Source organism: Porites lutea, chromosome 4, assembly GCF_958299795.1.
Source record: "Porites lutea chromosome 4, jaPorLute2.1, whole genome shotgun sequence".
Lineage (NCBI taxonomy): Eukaryota > Metazoa > Cnidaria > Anthozoa > Scleractinia > Poritidae > Porites > Porites lutea.
This window is the reverse complement of record NC_133204.1, coordinates 3,285,383-3,303,251: the sequence shown is the minus strand read 5'-3', so window position 1 is coordinate 3,303,251 and position 17,869 is coordinate 3,285,383. Positions and strand designations below refer to the sequence as shown.

Sequence of the window (17,869 nt, the reverse complement as noted above, 5' to 3'; positions counted from 1 at the left end):
GCCTATGTGAAAATGTTGAATTGGGAAGATGCTACATTCTGTAGTAGGAATAGTTTATTATCTTTCTTTCAATGTTAAATTAGAGACCTTAAGATCTGGCGTCGGAAAGTGCGATGGAATTTATTACAAATAGCTACGCTACATATGGAGGACGTAAACAAGTGACGACGAAATTTTCTTTCTCTTTCTGAGCTTGGATATGGCTCAAATTAGGAGCTCAACTCCAGAAGAGTTCGGCTTCTTTTGACAAAGGTCAACATACAAATAATAACGGTATTTAAAAATGAAGACGAATCTGGCCCAAATAATTACAGGTCGATTCACTTTTGTCTCTCTTTAATCGACGCATTTTTTAGAAACTTATGCCATAAGCGACTAAAATCTTTTATCATTCAAAGCAAATTTTTCTTTCTTTTCACTGGCCGAGAGCCCACCACCTGACCTGCAAATAACTGCCTTGAGATAATGGTCTGCTCATGTGCAATGCCGTCCAACATTGTTTGGCTGCAAATAATATTCTGCTCATGCGTAAAGGAAACCTTGCTTTTCTCCTTCTTGCGATCGCTCTTGCGTGAAAATGGCAGATCGCTTCGATTCGCTTCCCAGGGATATTCATTAAAAAAGCAAACTCGATGATCGAATGATAAAACAATTATTGGACTCGGTTATCGCAAAATATGGTGATTTGTCAGTGTCTCGCAGATCAATTATTTGCCTCGGCCTTCGGCTTCGGCAAATAATTGATCTGCTCGCCACAGACAAATCACCATATTTTGCTCAACCTCGTCCAATAATTGTTAATTATTGATAAACATGTCATACTCTCTAAATTTCAATGTCATGGCTTTAGGGAGCACTCTGTTCTACACAGCATGCCCTTCATGATATTGTTAATAAAATATAACTGTCCCACAAGGTTTTGCGTAAGGTCCTCTGTAGTTGTTTTTATGCATCAAGGATATTTCAAATTCGTCCAATTAATTGAATTTCTTCCCTTTTGCCGATATTACGAACCAAGTGTATGCTGATAAGAATTTGCGCTCGTTAAAAGTAACGGTCAATAAAGAACCTGCCAGTGGCTAGTGTATGTAATTGGTTAACGGCAAACAAATCATTTCTTAACGCAATGAAATCAAATTTGTAATTTTCCGACCATATCAGAAAGGAACTGACTACGACGTACGTTATAAAACTTTTTGACCACGGTAAAAATTCCTTCATTCCTTTAGAAAGGAAAAAGTTTATATTCATGTTCTAAATTTGGTGCAAGAATTTGGAACAGGAATCCTCAAAGTATCCGAGTACTTCCTAAACACAAATTTAAAGCTTCTTAGCATCAGCTCGTTTTTAGAATTGGAGGATACTTATGCTGTCGACTCACCTAGTTTAATTAATAAACTAAGCAAGATGACAAGAAATGTAAAGTAAGTTTGTATATTTTCAGCTTAACGTTGTATTGTAATAATTTCAGCCCATCTTCTCGTGTCATATAAATAGATCTATCTTCCTTTCCTTTCCTCTCTCTTTTCTTCTTTCCTAGTTATAAATTACTTTGAATCATGTTTTCCTCTCCCCGCCTCGATTAGGCAAGCTACCGTAAAATTCCGAAAATAAGCCCCTCCATGAATAAGCCCCTCAAAATCGTAACGCAAAAAAACCTCCGTTAAACCGCCCCTCCGAATATAAGCCCCCTGTGGGGCTTCTACTTGGAGTTTGCCCTCGAATACAAAGTAAAACAAAGCAAAAATAGTAAATTTCCTTTCCATTACAAGCTAGCCCAATCGATTTTGAAACGCAAATTTCCCTCCGTACATAAGCCCCTCTGAATACAGGCCCCTCCAAAAATAAGCCCCTCAAAAAGGGCCTTTGAAAAGTATAAGCCCGGGGCCTTATTTTCGGAATTTTACGGGATTTGCGAGCAGAGGATGTTTGTGCGTACATATATGTTTTAATTTAATTTACTTTAATTTGTAACTTATGAAGTTTAATAAACTTCAAACTTCAAGCTTCAAAAAAGTAAGCCGAATTGGAATAATCACGATGAAAATGGAAAGAACGCGAATTCACGACGAGTTTAATTCAGCCACAGTCCTCAGATCTTAAGGTCTCTATTACTAAATAACATAATAGATAACACTTCTTTCCTTGTGATTCCTATTTCTTTTTTTTTTTTGCCCTCATTGTCTGCTGCCTTAAAAAAACTTTCAAACTTCTGACTGCTGGTCCGATCAATTGCTTTTCTCGCTTGCTAATTGGTCTCAACAGGAGAAGATAACGGCCGGGATCTCCAAAAGATGATCTTTGATCGTGATAACGTGGTGGCCGTATTTACGAGGTTAATTGTAGAATAACAAAATTACTGGACTTTTGTTCGGGAAAGGAAACAAGTGGTCGTAATAACGCTGTGATATTTTTACCACTAAAGGTCGTTCTAATGTAGGGTTTAACAGTGTAGTAGTCATGATGATTTTACATTTTTGTTTAATTTTTTTGCAGCCTCAAACAACTGACATAAAGGTGGGTTATAAGAGCTGTTCAAGTACATTCTTTTAGAAATCGACTATCTGTGCTGATGCTCGGATTCTTCATAAAAAGTCATATTTCGCCCATTCATAGCATGTGCCAAAGCTGAGAATGACACAAACAGAATAGAATAGAATAGAAAATGTGTGTTACTACATCTTGGTACTTTTGATTGCACATTCCGTTCTTTGCAAAAGAGCGATACTAAAATGAACAAATTCAAACAAGGTTATAACAGACCTTAACCAGTTTGGCACAAAAGTGGGCAGCAGTCAGCTGCTTTGTTCCGCCATACCCGTAAATTACTCTGTTAAGCCCACGTAACAAAATAGCCCTCCGCAGGGTGTAATATAGCAAATACCCAATACCATTTTATGCTGGTACCTAGGTACCAGTGTTCGGGCTCAGATGGGCTCAAAGTGTAAACATAAACCAAGGAAATAAAGCCCAGTTAAACAGTTCCAACATTTTTACATTGTTTGTTAAGTGAACCGTGAGATTTTGTGACCATCCAAAGTCAAATAGTCACAACATTCCTTTCAACGAGAACGAATAATACGTTAATTATCTCACACGAAAACTATACCACCAGTTCAGAAGCCGTTTACTCTGACCAGGATACACTCAAGGGGTAAGGAAACTATGATTGATAAGTAATATACAGGATACGGAGTACAGGAAAACTAGAAATTTTCCCCGAGTGGAAATCTTGATGTTTTCAGGTGCCTTAGCGAATGATTATGACCACGTGAAAACTGCCTGATAACTTGAACAATCTTTTCTGATAAAGTTCTTTCTACGTTTGGAATAAATGTACTCGAAGTTTGTAAGTAGCTTTTAATAATTGAAGACGAAATTTTGTTCACATATTTTTTTTCTTTCGTATTAAAGCGCAACGAATAGTCATTCCAAACTTCAAGAAACTTTCAAAAAGACACCTAAAGAAGCTAAAAATGTTAAATATTTTATTGCTGTCGCCAACTGCGTACAGATTTGTGGAAGAAATCGTCATGTGACACGTCACATGACTAACTGAAACAATAGGTATTCTTCTAAATGGATGATGAGATCTTTCTGTCTACCTAATTTTGAATCAGTTCCGTCCTAGCTCTCTATAGGCAGTAAGCCATACAGGGCATTGACCCAGTTCTTAAACTACTTAAGGTGGCTGAACACAATTTTTTGGGCCTTCAGCGGTAACTCGCGTGACGGCGCGTGTTTTAAATTAGACAAACAAACATTGCGGCGAAAAAGCAATGGTACACAGAAGACGATTTCTCAAAATCTGCTCATTAAAATTTTGTTATATTTGGCAGAATTGTTCCTATTGTTACGAGTCTTCCCAAACCAAATTTACGAAAACGATCGAGAGCTCCGCAAGGTGGCGCTCTTCAGGAAAGGTGGGGACAAAATATCCGCCACAAATTAGCAAATACTTACGACAAACTAAAGAAGATAAAACGATAAGAAGATGTAGACAGTGGTAGGTTGTAGGTCGGAGACTGGCGAGGTGGTGGGAAAAATCTTCAACAACGCGTCAAAGGGATGTCAGTACAGGCTGATGGCAATATCTGGAACGGCCCGCAAAACATATAACAAGTCTTTTATACAGAACTAAACAGGTCTAAACACGTTCGATCTCCTAATCGACCAGGGAACCACCGCCTGCACACTGCTGATAAGAAATGGAAATGCCTCGAAATAAAATGACATCATGATTCCATCTGCTCATCATAATGTTTGTTTTTATCGTATTTTAAATAATGAGAACTATACTACGCCAAAAGTGACAAAATATCAAAGATGCAACTATATGATTCAAAACCACCAAATTACTATCAAGATCGACAAAATGAACATCAATTTATGGCGCGCCGTTTGTTTCAAAATTATTTATTTACGTATTGTTTAATGTGGTTGTGACATATCCAATAAAAAGGTCCTGTGATAGAATCAAGCAACCATTGTTATTTTTCACCTTCATATCATTTTACTACCGTGATGTAACATTTTCTACCTTGAAATCATTTTACTACCGTGATGTAACATTTTCTACCTTGATATCATTTTACTACCGTGATGTAACATTTTCTACCTTGATATCATTTTACTACCGTGATGTAACATTTTCTACTTTGATATCATTTTACTACCGTGATGTAACATTTTCTACCTTGATATCATTTTACTGGCGTGATGCAACATTTTCTACCTTGTTATCATTTTACTGCCGTGATGCAACATTTTCTACCTTGTTATCATTTTACTGCCGTGATGCAACATTTTCTACCTCGATATCTTTTTACTGCCGTGATGCAACATTTTCTACCTTGTTATCATTTTACTGCCGTGATGCAACATTTTCTACCTTGTTATCATTTTACTGCCGTGATGCAACATTTTCTACCTCGATATCTTTTTACTGCCGTGATGCGACATTTTTTACCTTGATATCATTTTACTGCCGTGATGCAACATTTTCTACCTTGTTATCATTTTACTGGCGTGATGCAACATTTTCTACCTTGTTATCATTTTACTGCCGTGATGTGACATTTTCTACCTTGATATCATTTTACTGCCGTGATGCAACATTTTCTACCTTGTTATCATTTTACTGCCGTGATGCAACATTTTCTACCTTGTTATCATTTTACTGCCGTGATGCAACATTTTCTACCTTGTTATCATTTTACTGCCGTGATGCGACATTTTCTAAAGTCGATATCTTTTTACTACCGTGATGTAACATTTTCTACCTTGATATCTTTTTACTGCCGTGATGCGACATTTTCTACCTTGATATCATTTTCCTGTCGTGATGCGACATTTTCTACCTTGATATCATTTTACTGGCGTGATGCAACATTTTCTACCTCGATATCTTTTTACTGCCGTGATGTAACATTTTCTACCTTGATATCATTTTACTGCCGTGATGCAACATTTTCTACCTTGATATCATTTTACTGCCGTGATGCAACATTTTCTACCTCGATATCTTTTTACTGCCGTGATGCGACATTTTCTACCTCGATATCTTTTTACTGCCGTGATGTGACATTCTATACCTTGACATCATTTTACTGCCGTGATGCGATATTTTCTACCTTGATATAATTTTACTGCCGTGATGCGACATTTTCCACCTTGATATCTTTTTACTGCCGTGATCAAACATTTCCTACCTTGATATTTTTTTTTCTTCCGTGATGCAACATTTTCTACCTTGATATCATTTTACTGCCGTGATGCGACATTTTCTACCTTGATATCATTTGACTGTCGTGATGCGACATTTTCTACCTTGATATCATTTTACTGCCGTGATGGAACATTTTCTACCTCGAAATCTTTTTACTGCCGTGATGGAAAATTTTCTACAGGTTTTTATCATTCTACTACCGCGATAGAACATTTTCTACCTTGATATCATTTCACTATTGTGATGGAACATTTTCTGCCTTGATATATTTTTACTGCCGTGATGCAACATTTTCTACCTTGATATATTTTTACTGCCGTGATGCAACATTTTCCACTTTGATATATTTTTACTGCCCTAATGCAACATTTCTACCTTGATATAGGCAGCCTTTCGGAAGGCTCTGCTGCTATTATCTTGACGATCGTTTCTGATATCCCCTGAACACTTTATACTTAATTGTAAATAATCGGGGTCCAGGCATAGCTTGCGAAAACGTGCGCTAAGTGAGACACAGTCTCGAGAATTACAGCACCGGTTCTCAACCTCCTGCGACATTCTGCGGCAATGATATGATTTTACTACCGTTATGGAACATTTTTGTAATTTGTTATGTAACATTTTCTAAGTTGAAGTAAATTAGTTTATACGTGGTGGTCATTTTTGTTATTATACTTTTTACACTAGTGAGCAGCTGTAAGCAACGTGAGTGCTTCTGATTTAATCCGGAAATGTGCAATCTTTAATCTAGGAATTTACCGTAAATGATCCAATAAACGCCGGGGGCGTTTATTAACTTTCAAGGGTCCAAGGGGGGGGGGGGGGGAATCTCTAAACAACAAATACAAGGTAGCCGTGAACAGTCTTTAGTCACCTCCTGACAATAAAGACAAACTAGTTCTGATCACGGTCAATAAAAACAATATAAAAATGCTCAGCCAAGCCGAAAAGGTCTCGTACATCACGATACCAAGGATCTATTTATTTATTTGTTTATTTATGAAGCCTCGAATTTCGCAGCTGGCTAAGACCACGCGCGGTTAGCAGACTGCGCGCGCCAAGATTACAAAGATTATAAAGTGCGACAAGATTATAAAGTCGCTACGCTCGGAATGATATCAAGGTAGAAAATGTTCCATCTCGGCAGTAAAATGATTTCAAAGTAGAGAATATCACATCACGGCAGTGAAATGATATCAAGGTAGAAAATGTTGCATTAGGGTAGTAAAAAGATATCAAGGTAGAAAATGTTGCATCACGGCAGTAAAATGATATCAAGGTAGAAAATGTCACATCATGGCAGTAACATGATATCAAGGTAGAAAATGTTCCATCACGGCAGTAAAATGATATCAAGGTAGAAAATGTCGCATCAGGGCAGTAAAATGATATCAAGGTGGAAAATGTCGCATCACGGCAGTAAAATGATATCAAGGTAGAAAATGTTACATCGCGGCAGTAAAATGATATCAAGGTAGAAAATGTTGCATCACGGCAGTAAAATGATATCAAGGTAGAAAATGTTCCATCACGGCAGTAAAATGATATCAAGGTAGAAAATGTTGGATCACGGCAGTAAAATGATATCAAGGTAGAAAATGTCGCATCACGGCAGTAAAAAGATATCGACTTTAGAAAATGTCGCATCACGGCAGTAAAATGATATCAAGGTAGAAAATGTCACATCACGGCAGTAAAAAGATATCGACTTTAGAAAATGTCGCATCACGACAGTCAAATGATATCAAGGTAGAAAATGTCGCATCACGGCAGTAAAATTATATCAAGGTAGAAAATGTTGCAACACGGCAGTAAAAAGATATCAAGGTAGAAAATGTTGCATCAGGGCAGCAAAAAGATATCAAGGTAGAAAATGTTTCATCACGAACCGTAAAATGATATCAAGGTGAAAAATAACAATGGCTGATTGATGCTATCACAGGAACATTTTATTGGATATGTCACAACCACATCAAACAATACGTTTACAAATAATTTTGAAACAAACGGCGCGCCATATCAATTTGCTTGTTGTATGTGTCAACATTGTAGAATTTAATTCAATTTCAATTCCCACGTGTTTCATGTCATGTATCATAAATCAAGAGACATGTTTTCTAAATCAAGATGCATGTTTTTTAAATCAAGAAGGGAGACGACAATTTTTGATCAGTTTTGTTTCCGAGAGGGACTGAAACCGAGCACACAGGTTGGAATTCAAGGTTTAAATAATTAAAAGTGTTGAGGGGCCTGCACGACTCCTGCAGGGTCCTGCAGTTCGCAAATAGATTGGTCTTAAAACCTTTATAGTTTAGCTCTTACTTGAGTGTCTTTTAGGGATTTTCCTTTGCGATATGAAATGAGGGGAGGTTCCTTAAAGATGTTTCTGACATATGGTTGGTTCTGTATAAGGTGCTATTTCCCCATGAGTATGTTCTTGAGGTTGGGCAACGCAGGGTGGTATTGCGTTACAAATGGTAGTATTTTCTTACTTGCATTTTTGTTTCTCTGTTCTAATGCTTTCTTTCTGTGTGCGAAATTGACCTCTGAGAGATGTTTTTCTACAGTTGTAGCTGGGTAATCTCTATTCTTGAGGCGTGTTGAAAAACTCCTTGCTTTTCCTTTGATGAAGCCTTTTGTGACGCCTGGTGGGTGACACGAATACAAATTCGTGCATTGGAATGTTTCTGTAGGCTTGAAATGTGTTCGCACGTCAAGATAAAATCGTTGTTGAATCTGACACCTTTGTACCTTTCGTGTCCAAGAATGTAGTCTCTGTTTCTGATATTTCAGCCGTGATAGAATTTGATTGTAGAATGGAAGTTGTTTGCCTGTAGAAGGAATTCTTCTATTTCGTTTCTGCTTGTGTCCCATTCTGATATGACGTCATGACTCTGAGTCTGAGTATTTCTTTTTCTATCTTGGCCATGAAGATGTTAGCAAAGGCTACGGCCATTTTCGTGCCCATGGCTGTTCCATGGGTTTGAAGATAATCTTTCAAGTTAAATTGGAACGAGTTTTCTAGTAGTATCAGACTAAGCATTTCGCTTAAAAACCTGGTAGGGACTGGAGGGTTTCCTTGGTGAAATTCTTCGTATGCAAGGCATACAGTGGTAATACCCTCTCGTTGTGGTTTTTTTTTTTTTTTGTATTGTGACGTCCATTGAAACATGTATCGCACTTTTAGGCAGTTTAATCCCCTCGATGAAGTTAATAAAGTCTGTCGTATCTTTAAGATACGAAGCTTGTAGTTGTGCTATTGGCTGAATAAGGTGGTCAACTTATGCTGAGATCCATTCTGTAGGTCCGGAACACCCTGATATAATAGGTCCTCCAACAGGTGTCAGTTTGTGGATTTTAGTAAGTGTGTAAAACACGGGGATTCGCGGAGGATCGGGCGTAAGGGAGAGCCATTTAGCCGTCGTTTTATCAATGTGGCCTTCTGAGAGCAGTGTTTTAATACGTTGTTGAGCTTTTTTGGTTGTAGTTTCAGCCATTGGTGGTTTGTCTAGAGGTCGGTAGTTATTTAAATCATCAAGCAGAACCTGACCTTCGTTTAGTTTGTCCTGTCTGCTTATCAATACGGTGGTGTTTACCTTTATCAGATTTCTTAAGAATAATGCTTTTGTTGCACGATAACTCTTTGAGAGCTTGGCGCTCTCCCGTAGATATATTATCTTTTGGCTTGTCAAATTCAATACTTGCGAGCTCTAATTTTACCTCCTTTAGCAAGGTCTCCAGAGCCATCGGATAGCTGGCCTGTGGTTCCCAGTCCGACTTCACGTGGAAACGATGAGGTTCGTTTTCCCTGTTCCCCGTGAAAAATATATTGTAGTCGCATTCGTCTCGCAAACTGATTGAAATCCGCGTGAAGCTAGCGCCTGATAAGATTTTCTTTTGTCACGGGTGTAGGGATAAACTTTAGACCACGCAATAGTAGAGTAATTTGCTTATCTGTCAGTTGTTCATTTGACAGGTTTTTGATATACAGTTTGCGTGACTCAATGGCGTTAAAAAAGCGCTTTTTGTCTTTGATTTTTCCCGCTCTTTTCTTTTGCGGTTTTTGGCCGCTTTGTTATCTGTGCGGTTTGCTTTCCCTTTTCCCCTTACTTCTAAGGAGTCTGATAAGAGACAAGAGTCAGATTCACTTTGTTTATTCGCACACACTTGTGATCTTATTTGTTCTAACAATACATCGACTTCGCTAATCTTGGTCTTCAATTTACATTGTCATCTTTGTTGATAGTTTTCTTTCTAGCCGGTGATTGCGTTTTCTGGTGAGACGCCTGCTTAGTATTCCTATATTATTCCTTACAGTATTCCTGCGAGATTTATACTGTTCGAGTTTACGACGCTTGTTTGTTAATCGTTCTGCGCGCCTGTGGTGATATTTCACCAGCGCTTCCACGAGAGCCTGTTCTGCTTTCTTTCTGATCGAGCCTATATATCTCGTTCTTAAATCGCTGCCTCAGTTCTTCGTCAGGTGTTGACATGTTTCAGATGTGTTTGAGATGTGTTATAAACTCCTTGTGCTGCTCGAATGATTCTTCTCACAAGTTCTTCGATTCCTTCCTCCGCCATGTCTAACGCGGGAGGGCGGGAATGGGCAAGAACGGGTGGGATTCTACATGGAGCAGTCCATGAAGCATGGCAGATTTTTCGGTTTCAGTCCCCCTCGGAAACAAAACTGATCAAAAATTGTCGTCTCCCTTCTTGATTTAAAAAACATGCATCTTGATTTAGAAAACGTGTCTCTTGATACATGACATGAAACAAGTGGGAATTGAAATTAAATTCTACAATCTTGACACATTCAAAAAGCAAATTGATGTTAATTTTATCGATCTTGATAGTGAATTGGTGGATTTGAATTATAAAGTTGCATCTTTGATATTTTGTCACTTTTGGCGTAAAAATGGAAGTTGAACAGACGAATTTTGTGACACATTAAGTAATTACAGTACAATTCTAGCCGGATTTTTGATAACGTTATCGCCAAATGCCCTTTTGCGTCGAACAGTTTTTTTCGGCCAAAAACTATCTCCAAAGTAGCTATTAATATACATATATATAGCCAGGGCTAAAAGCGAAGCTCTCGTTAATATCTATAGTTAACTGAAACAAAATATAAAATCGTGTAATGCTAACCAAACGGCGACCGCAACGAAAACAGCGAAAAAAAAAACAATAGGTCTAATTAGCAAAAAAAAAACAACTTTGAAAACAAAAGATTGTGACAGGCAGAGCGTGTCTTTTAGGGATTTGCCTCTCTTATATGATCTAATCGGAGGTTTAGTATACAGATGCTTTTCAGTATTAAACGGCTGGTTTTGTATTACAACCCAGTTATTCATTAAAATTTCTTTTAGGCCACGTACTGCGGGGTGATATGTCGTAACAAAAGGCAAAATTTTCGTTTGAGTCTTTTTTCTTTGTTGGAGAGCCAACTTTCTGTCCTCGAAGCGGACTCCTGTTAGGGACCTCTCGATGAAGTAATTAGGATATCCGTGCGCTTTGAGGCGCAGTCTGAAGTTTGAGAGGCACTCTTCAAAAGCAGTTTGTGAAGAGTTTGTTCTTAGGAGTCTCGTCGCTTCGCCTTTGATAAAACCTTGTTTTACACCCGGAGGGTGGCAGGAGGTGAAATGCGTGTATTGGAAGGTTTCTGTCGGCTTGTAGTGGGTCTTGATGTCGAGGATAGAGTCAGTTTGAAATCTATCCCCTTTGTATATTATTGTGTCAAGGAAAGTAATTTCGTTCTCTGAAATTTCAGCTGTAAATTAGAGTGAAGGGTGGAACTGGTTAGCTTGTTCAATGAACAAATTGATGTCTTGCTTGCTTTTGGCATAGGGGGAAAACGTCATCGATGTAACGTTTCCATTCTATTGGCTTGATTCTGCTTTGGCAGATGAGTTCTGTGGTCCTGTTCACTTTTTTTTCGCTGCTGCTCATTTTAACCTTGGTGGCCGCTAGCATTTCTCATTTTCTCACAGCTGCTATAAAATTTTCATGTTATTCTTCAAACGAAATTGGTCTCCTTTTTTTTTTTTATCTCTGGCTCTAGCTCTTTTTCCGTTATCCACGCAAATGAAGACTTTGAAATTAGGTCGAAAGAAAGAATCGGCTTCGTTGTTGTTGTTTTTTATCTCTAAAAAGTCCTGGCATAGCTATGCGATTTAAAACCGATACGCGGGGGGCAGGCTTGAAATGCAAAATTTCACCCCTGACTTACATGAAAGGGTCGACGTACGTACGGACGTACTCCGCACGGACGATTTTCTCAGAACCAAAATTTCTTGAATGCACAGTTTACCAAATTTTCTTACCAATGGTGCTCCGCTGCGCGCACTTCGCGAGCAAGAGCTCCGCTATAAATACTAAGAGTGCAACCATTGCTTTTTTTTTCTTCTCCCCCTTTCCTTCTCCACTCTCTTTCTTTTTCTCCTTTACTTTTTCCTCGTTACTATGATTTTGAAGCTTCTTGGGCTTAAGAAACGTGCTTTTTGACGCTTTTTCAATTCACTGAAATGACTGCAAATTTCGTTAGGCCGGTTTTCAAAAGATCGGCTAGAATCACATTATTGATTATCTAAAAACCCGTCTGTTAAAATTTGGTCAAATAACTTTCAAATGGAAATGATTAATTATAATAAGCTGTGTGCAAGTTTATAGAAAAATCTAATGAGCGAATTTTATGTAAACTGAGCAAAAGTGAAATTTTAAGGTTGTATTCAATCGTACATGTTGCCATGGAAACTACGAAAACGTCAAATTTTACCTGTCAATCACAATCTTTCATCAGTATATTTTTCACTTGTCAAGTTTCAGCTTGTGAGCTGCAACCTTTCTCTTGCCATGATTTGGCAAATGACAGATATTCACAAACTGCCAAAATTGTGTTCAGCCACCTTAAGTTATCTGTTGCGAAACGCATGATAAAATTACCCGTGTAAAAGGCTCTTATTCATTTGAAAATTATGTCCCAATCTCTTGCTTGGCCTTAGCCAGATGACTCGGGAAGGTACTCCTTTATTTGGCCTATACGGGGATGTGCCGCTGGACAGGGTATGGTTCTTGTCCTCTCAGTCCGCTAAACAGGGCATATAATTTCGTGCGAGTCTGCCTAATTGTAAACAGGGTATTGCCTGCACGATTGGGTTGATTTGTTTGATGAAACTTGTTTGTGCTCTAAGTATACAAAAGCAATGACTATAACGTGAAATTTGTGAATTTCAATTGCCAATAAATGACTTTAAAATAAGACGGCGTGCATTTTTTCCTTTGTCCTAAACAGAATAATAAATTGAGGGTGTTGTCCTAAGAGGGGTATGTATTTAGGATTTTTTTGCCTAAAAAATGTCAGGGTTTCAAACCTCTACCAAGATATTGGTCTAATCCCCCTCGGGCCAGATGACTTGTCATTATAACTAATATACTGCCTTTTCTACTACAGCTTCCAAGTGGAAAAGAACTCACTCTTGTTCTCCTCGGGAAGACCGGCAATGGAAAAAGCGCGACAGGAAACAGAATCATTGGGAAAGATTGCTTTCGGTCTACGTCGGATGCTTCTTCTGTAACACAGGAATGTGCCTATGGAACCAGAACCCTTGAGCGTCATATTTCCGTGATAGACACCCCAGGCGTTCTAGATACCTCCTCAGTTAAAAGGCTAAAAACTGTGCCTCTTAAAAGCGAAACAAGACACGTCCAAAAACAGATTTTGAAAGAAGTGTACAGAATTTTTGCACTGGCTCCGACTGGATTTGATGCTATCATGCTGGTTGTGAAGTATGGTTCTCGATTCACAGACGAAGATGGACAAGCATTACAGCTCCTGATCAACTTTCTCGGCAATAGATCTAAACAGTACATGATTCTTATTCTTACATATGGTGACCAGGCGAGGTTTGAGGCAGAAGAAGCCAAGATAAGCGCAGAAGAATGCATTTGGCGGTGGATTTCCACATTGCCACAATGGGTGCAAGACTATATCGAAGACATTAGTGGTCGAGTGGTAATGTTTGACAACAGGCTGAGGGAAGACAAAGATCCTGTGGGCTATAAAGAGCAATTGACTCATCTTATTGAGGTAAATAGCATTCTATATTTGCGAGTTTTTTTATAAATCTAAGTGATATGTTCCAAATTAGGGCAGCCTGATTGTTACTGAATGGCTATTTCAACTCGGGATAGCATTGCTAGCCGTTTAGGAATGATAACAGAATTATCAGTACGGTTATACAAAAAGCTAAATTACGAAATGACTTTAAGAGAGATTCGGAAAAATAAAAAAAGGACACACACAAAAAAATATAAAAATCTCTCATAACAGGATAACAACAATCATAATAAATGTATAGAGACGATCATCGCAGTTAAAGGCGCAACCGTTATGCAGTTGTGAAAACTTGAAAGCTTAAGGATGGCAATACCGGGGGGAGCGCTCTAGACAATCAAGCAAGCAAGCTTAATGTAATTCCCCTGTGTGTACTTAAGAACTGTTCGTGGGACATTGCCCCTTAATTCGCTGCACAAAATTGTTCCTCAAAGGGGGTAATTAGATGGTAAATAATAACGCTTAACCCGGGTTAATTACCGGTCTGTGTACATTTATTCCGGAATAAATGTACACAGACCGGTAATTAGCTGGACTTTGACGATCACCTTTCTTGAATATCGGGAGTTATGCTTGCCGGTGCGCTAGTCAGGTGGTAGATGGTGAGAGTCGATAGATGCCTGGTAGATTTTGAGACTCTTTTATTAATATCAGACTTTTTGCAGACGACACTGTCTAGGATCATCAATTCTCCAGATGACTTTCTTAAGGACAGAAAAATCTATCACGTCTAACAAACGGGAGAGCAAATGACAGATGGAATTTTATAAATCCAAGGGTTATCAGCCGTTTACTCGCCCCATAAGGGACAACCTACAAGAACTACATACCGTTTACAAGACACTCCAAGAGAGATGTCTGGTATGCAGAAATATATAGGAGTTGATCTGTCCTCCGAATTAGGCTGGAGTCATCCTATCAACTCAATTACCGTATTTATTCGATTAACCGCCCTGGGCGCTTATTAAATTTTTGGACCTTGAGAGTGGGCGCTCATTCGAGGTGGGCGCTTATTCGAGGCTGGGCGCTTATTAAATTTTCACCATTTTCAGCAAGTGAAGTATGTCTATTTTGCAACAAAACAACAAAAAGCCAGTGACAAAACGCGAAGAAGTAACAAAGTAAGGCTTCTGTAAAATACTCTGAAGAAAACTCCGTCCTTGGGGAAGTCTCTTGTTAGAATTTATTCACTCAAGTGGGTGGGGTGTGAACGCTTATTTGAGTATGATTGTGAGGAGGAGGGGGTGGGCGCTTATTCGAAGCTGGGCGCTTATTAACTTTTTCTGCCTTTAAGATGGGCGCTTATTCGAGGTGGGCGCTAATTCGAGGTTGGGCGCTTATTTGAATAAATACGGTACCACCAAAGCGAGCTTACTCCCCCGTAACCTGAAACCGTCGCTTAGAATGCCCGATCACATCCGGCAATTCAACAGATCTTAACAGGCTAGAGCCGCAATAATAGGACTGCAGTGCGCGTCTTTGAGAGTTTTTTTGTCTGTGATTGTGAGTTACTTGTAACCAATTCTCAATGGGTACCACCGAAATATAAATAACGAGAATTATCAAATTCAAGAACTTACCGTCGATTAATAATACCAGCTTGTCGGATTTCACTGGTTTTTTCCCGCTAAAAAACAACCAAAACCTCGCCATTTTTGTATGGATTTTCATGTGCGTAGACTTTCACGACTTTCACGGAAAGATTAAACTAAAGTTTGCAGAAATTGCGAACGGTACCACCTGAAATCGTGACATCTCTTGTCTGTTTTTAAAACCACCACACCGTCCGGGTAGGGATAAGGGTATTACTGTTTTTGGCCGTGACACATCTAAATGAAACATGCATAGGTAAAAAAATAATAATAAAACGGTCAAAGAGTACTGGAAACAAGTTAAGAAAGATGGCGGCCGAAATTAAGAATTTTTTATGGGTTTCCAAGACGTTTTCTGCAAATTTTCTTCGTGCTGTCTACCAGGCTCAGCTTAAATTCAAAGAAAAACAAGAAAACCAGTTTTTATCACATCCCTTGGTTTCAAAGACTGTGAGACAGCAGCTTCAATGTTGTAGTGCAATTTGGGACCGTTATGGTTTTGCGAATCCTATGAATCCTTTGCTGATTAAAATGAATTAGCTGAGATCATTTCCTTAAAAATGAAGATCCTGCTGAACAATCTCATTGACTTGAGTTGAAAGCTGTATTCGCTTAATGAATTTTCAAAAACTAAAAAAGTTGTTTTCAAAAGTACACAAAAGTTAATAAGCCATTTCCGATGCTAAGATTTTTCATTTTAACTGTTCGGCAATATTTCCCGGCGCTGGTTTACGATAAGGACTGCATCTTTCAATTCCCCTAGATGCTTTTATTTTCTCTCAAAGTGCGTTAGGTGTTACACTCTCAATGTCTATTCCGTTCGAAACTACAGCTCTCAATACATCAATGACTCAAACTTTGACAAAAGAGAAATACAATAATGCTGCGGTTGATTCTTGGCTCGCTTAACCCTATAATGCGTAGCTCTAAATCTAGCCAAAGTTGTTCTTTTTTTCCCTTAAATCAGTTGTTTCCTTTTAATGTCACTTTTATCTTACAGTTACTAAGAGCTGTGGAAATAACGAAATAAAATTTCTTTTCTGTTTTCTTTCAGACTATCGACAATATGAATGTTCAAAAAGCCCCTTTTATCAACAGTTTGACTAACGCTTCCAAGGAAGTTCTTGATGAGCACATCAAGAAAGCTTTGGACTCGAGCGGATTTACCGTGGAGACTGAAAAGCTGGAACAAGAGAGGAGACAAATTAAAGATCTTCTAAAGGAAGGAAACCTTAGTGAGGAGGAGAAAGTTAAGTATGACAAGTTACTCAAGGAGGTTAATGACAAAATTGATGCCAAAAACACGGAGAGGAAAGAGATAGAAAAACGAAAAAGAGAAGAACAAGCAGAAAAAGAGTCTCAAAAATCTGGTGGGGAAGCAACAAAGAGAGTTCAAGACCAAGGCGGGTGTTTCCCAGGGTCATCCACATTTACAGACAGGTACGGCTTGCGAAGAGAGATGCATTCTTTGAAGACTGGCGAAAAAGTTCAGGTCGCTGTGAAAGGGAGCATTTGCCTAGAACCGGTCATCACTTTTATTCACCGTGAACAAGAGAAACTGCAAGAATTCCTTAGCATCACCACAACAAAAAACAACAACTTGAAGATAACCGAAGACCATCTTTTTTTTGTGGAAAAGAACTGCCTCTCACAAGCCATTCCCGCCAGGGATGTCCAAATTGGAGACACAGTGTACGTGAAACAGAATGGCCTCATGAGGACTGCGACAGTCCAAGACATCAGCACCGTGTATGAGAAAGGTGTTTACGCCCCAGTGACCCGCAGTGGCACTATTCTGATCAACGATGTGCACACCTCCTGCTACTTTGATGTGTTATCACACAAGTTGTCCCAGCGGGCCATGGCAGTTCCTCGCGCTGTATATCATGTGTCCCCTCGGATTTTACGCTGGATTAGCGGTTTTGGAGAGAAAGATGGATTTCCGGGCTGGTGTAGACTGGCTCATAAAATCCTAACCTAGCTGAACGACGCTAACATTTTAAAACAACTGATTACAATAACGATATTATTTACGTCCCAAGTTAAATACTACAGTCAAGGAAAGAACTATGACTCGATCATGGATTTTTTTCAGAACGAACATTTACACTTGATTTCACTTTGTGTTCCAGTATAAGTTTTTATTTTTAAGTTTCTTTGAAACTACAGAAGAATAAATTACTGACCTCATTGGGTTAGTTTCTGTGCAATTCATGTATAAACAGCTATACCTCGTTATAAATTTACATGTAGGTTTTAGTGACATTGAAACCATGAATCCATGAGTTTAATTTAGGCTTGCCATTAACGGAGTGTTTCATTCGACAAACGGGACTTACTGATGAAAGATCGCGACGCACGCGCGATGTTACGTTAAGGAAATAATAGGAATCATAATTGGTCAGGGCGTAAGTATAACTATAAAATGTTAGTACG

The 17,869-nt window shown here is 38.7% G+C and overlaps 1 protein-coding gene across 2 annotated transcripts in view; it reads left to right on the top strand.

The window, feature by feature from the left end:
* Window positions 1–17,683, top strand: part of LOC140935274 (uncharacterized) — a 27,681-nt gene extending 9,998 nt beyond the window's left edge. For both annotated transcript variants that reach the window (XM_073384822.1, XM_073384823.1), the window contains 3 exons: window positions 2,497–2,517; window positions 13,179–13,814; window positions 16,488–17,683. In XM_073384822.1, coding sequence (XP_073240923.1) covers window positions 2,497–2,517; window positions 13,179–13,814; window positions 16,488–17,414 — 1,584 coding nt within the window. In that variant the 3' untranslated portion in view covers window positions 17,415–17,683. The remainder of the gene's footprint in view (window positions 1–2,496; window positions 2,518–13,178; window positions 13,815–16,487) is intronic.
* The last annotated feature ends 186 nt before the right edge of the window (window positions 17,684–17,869 follow it).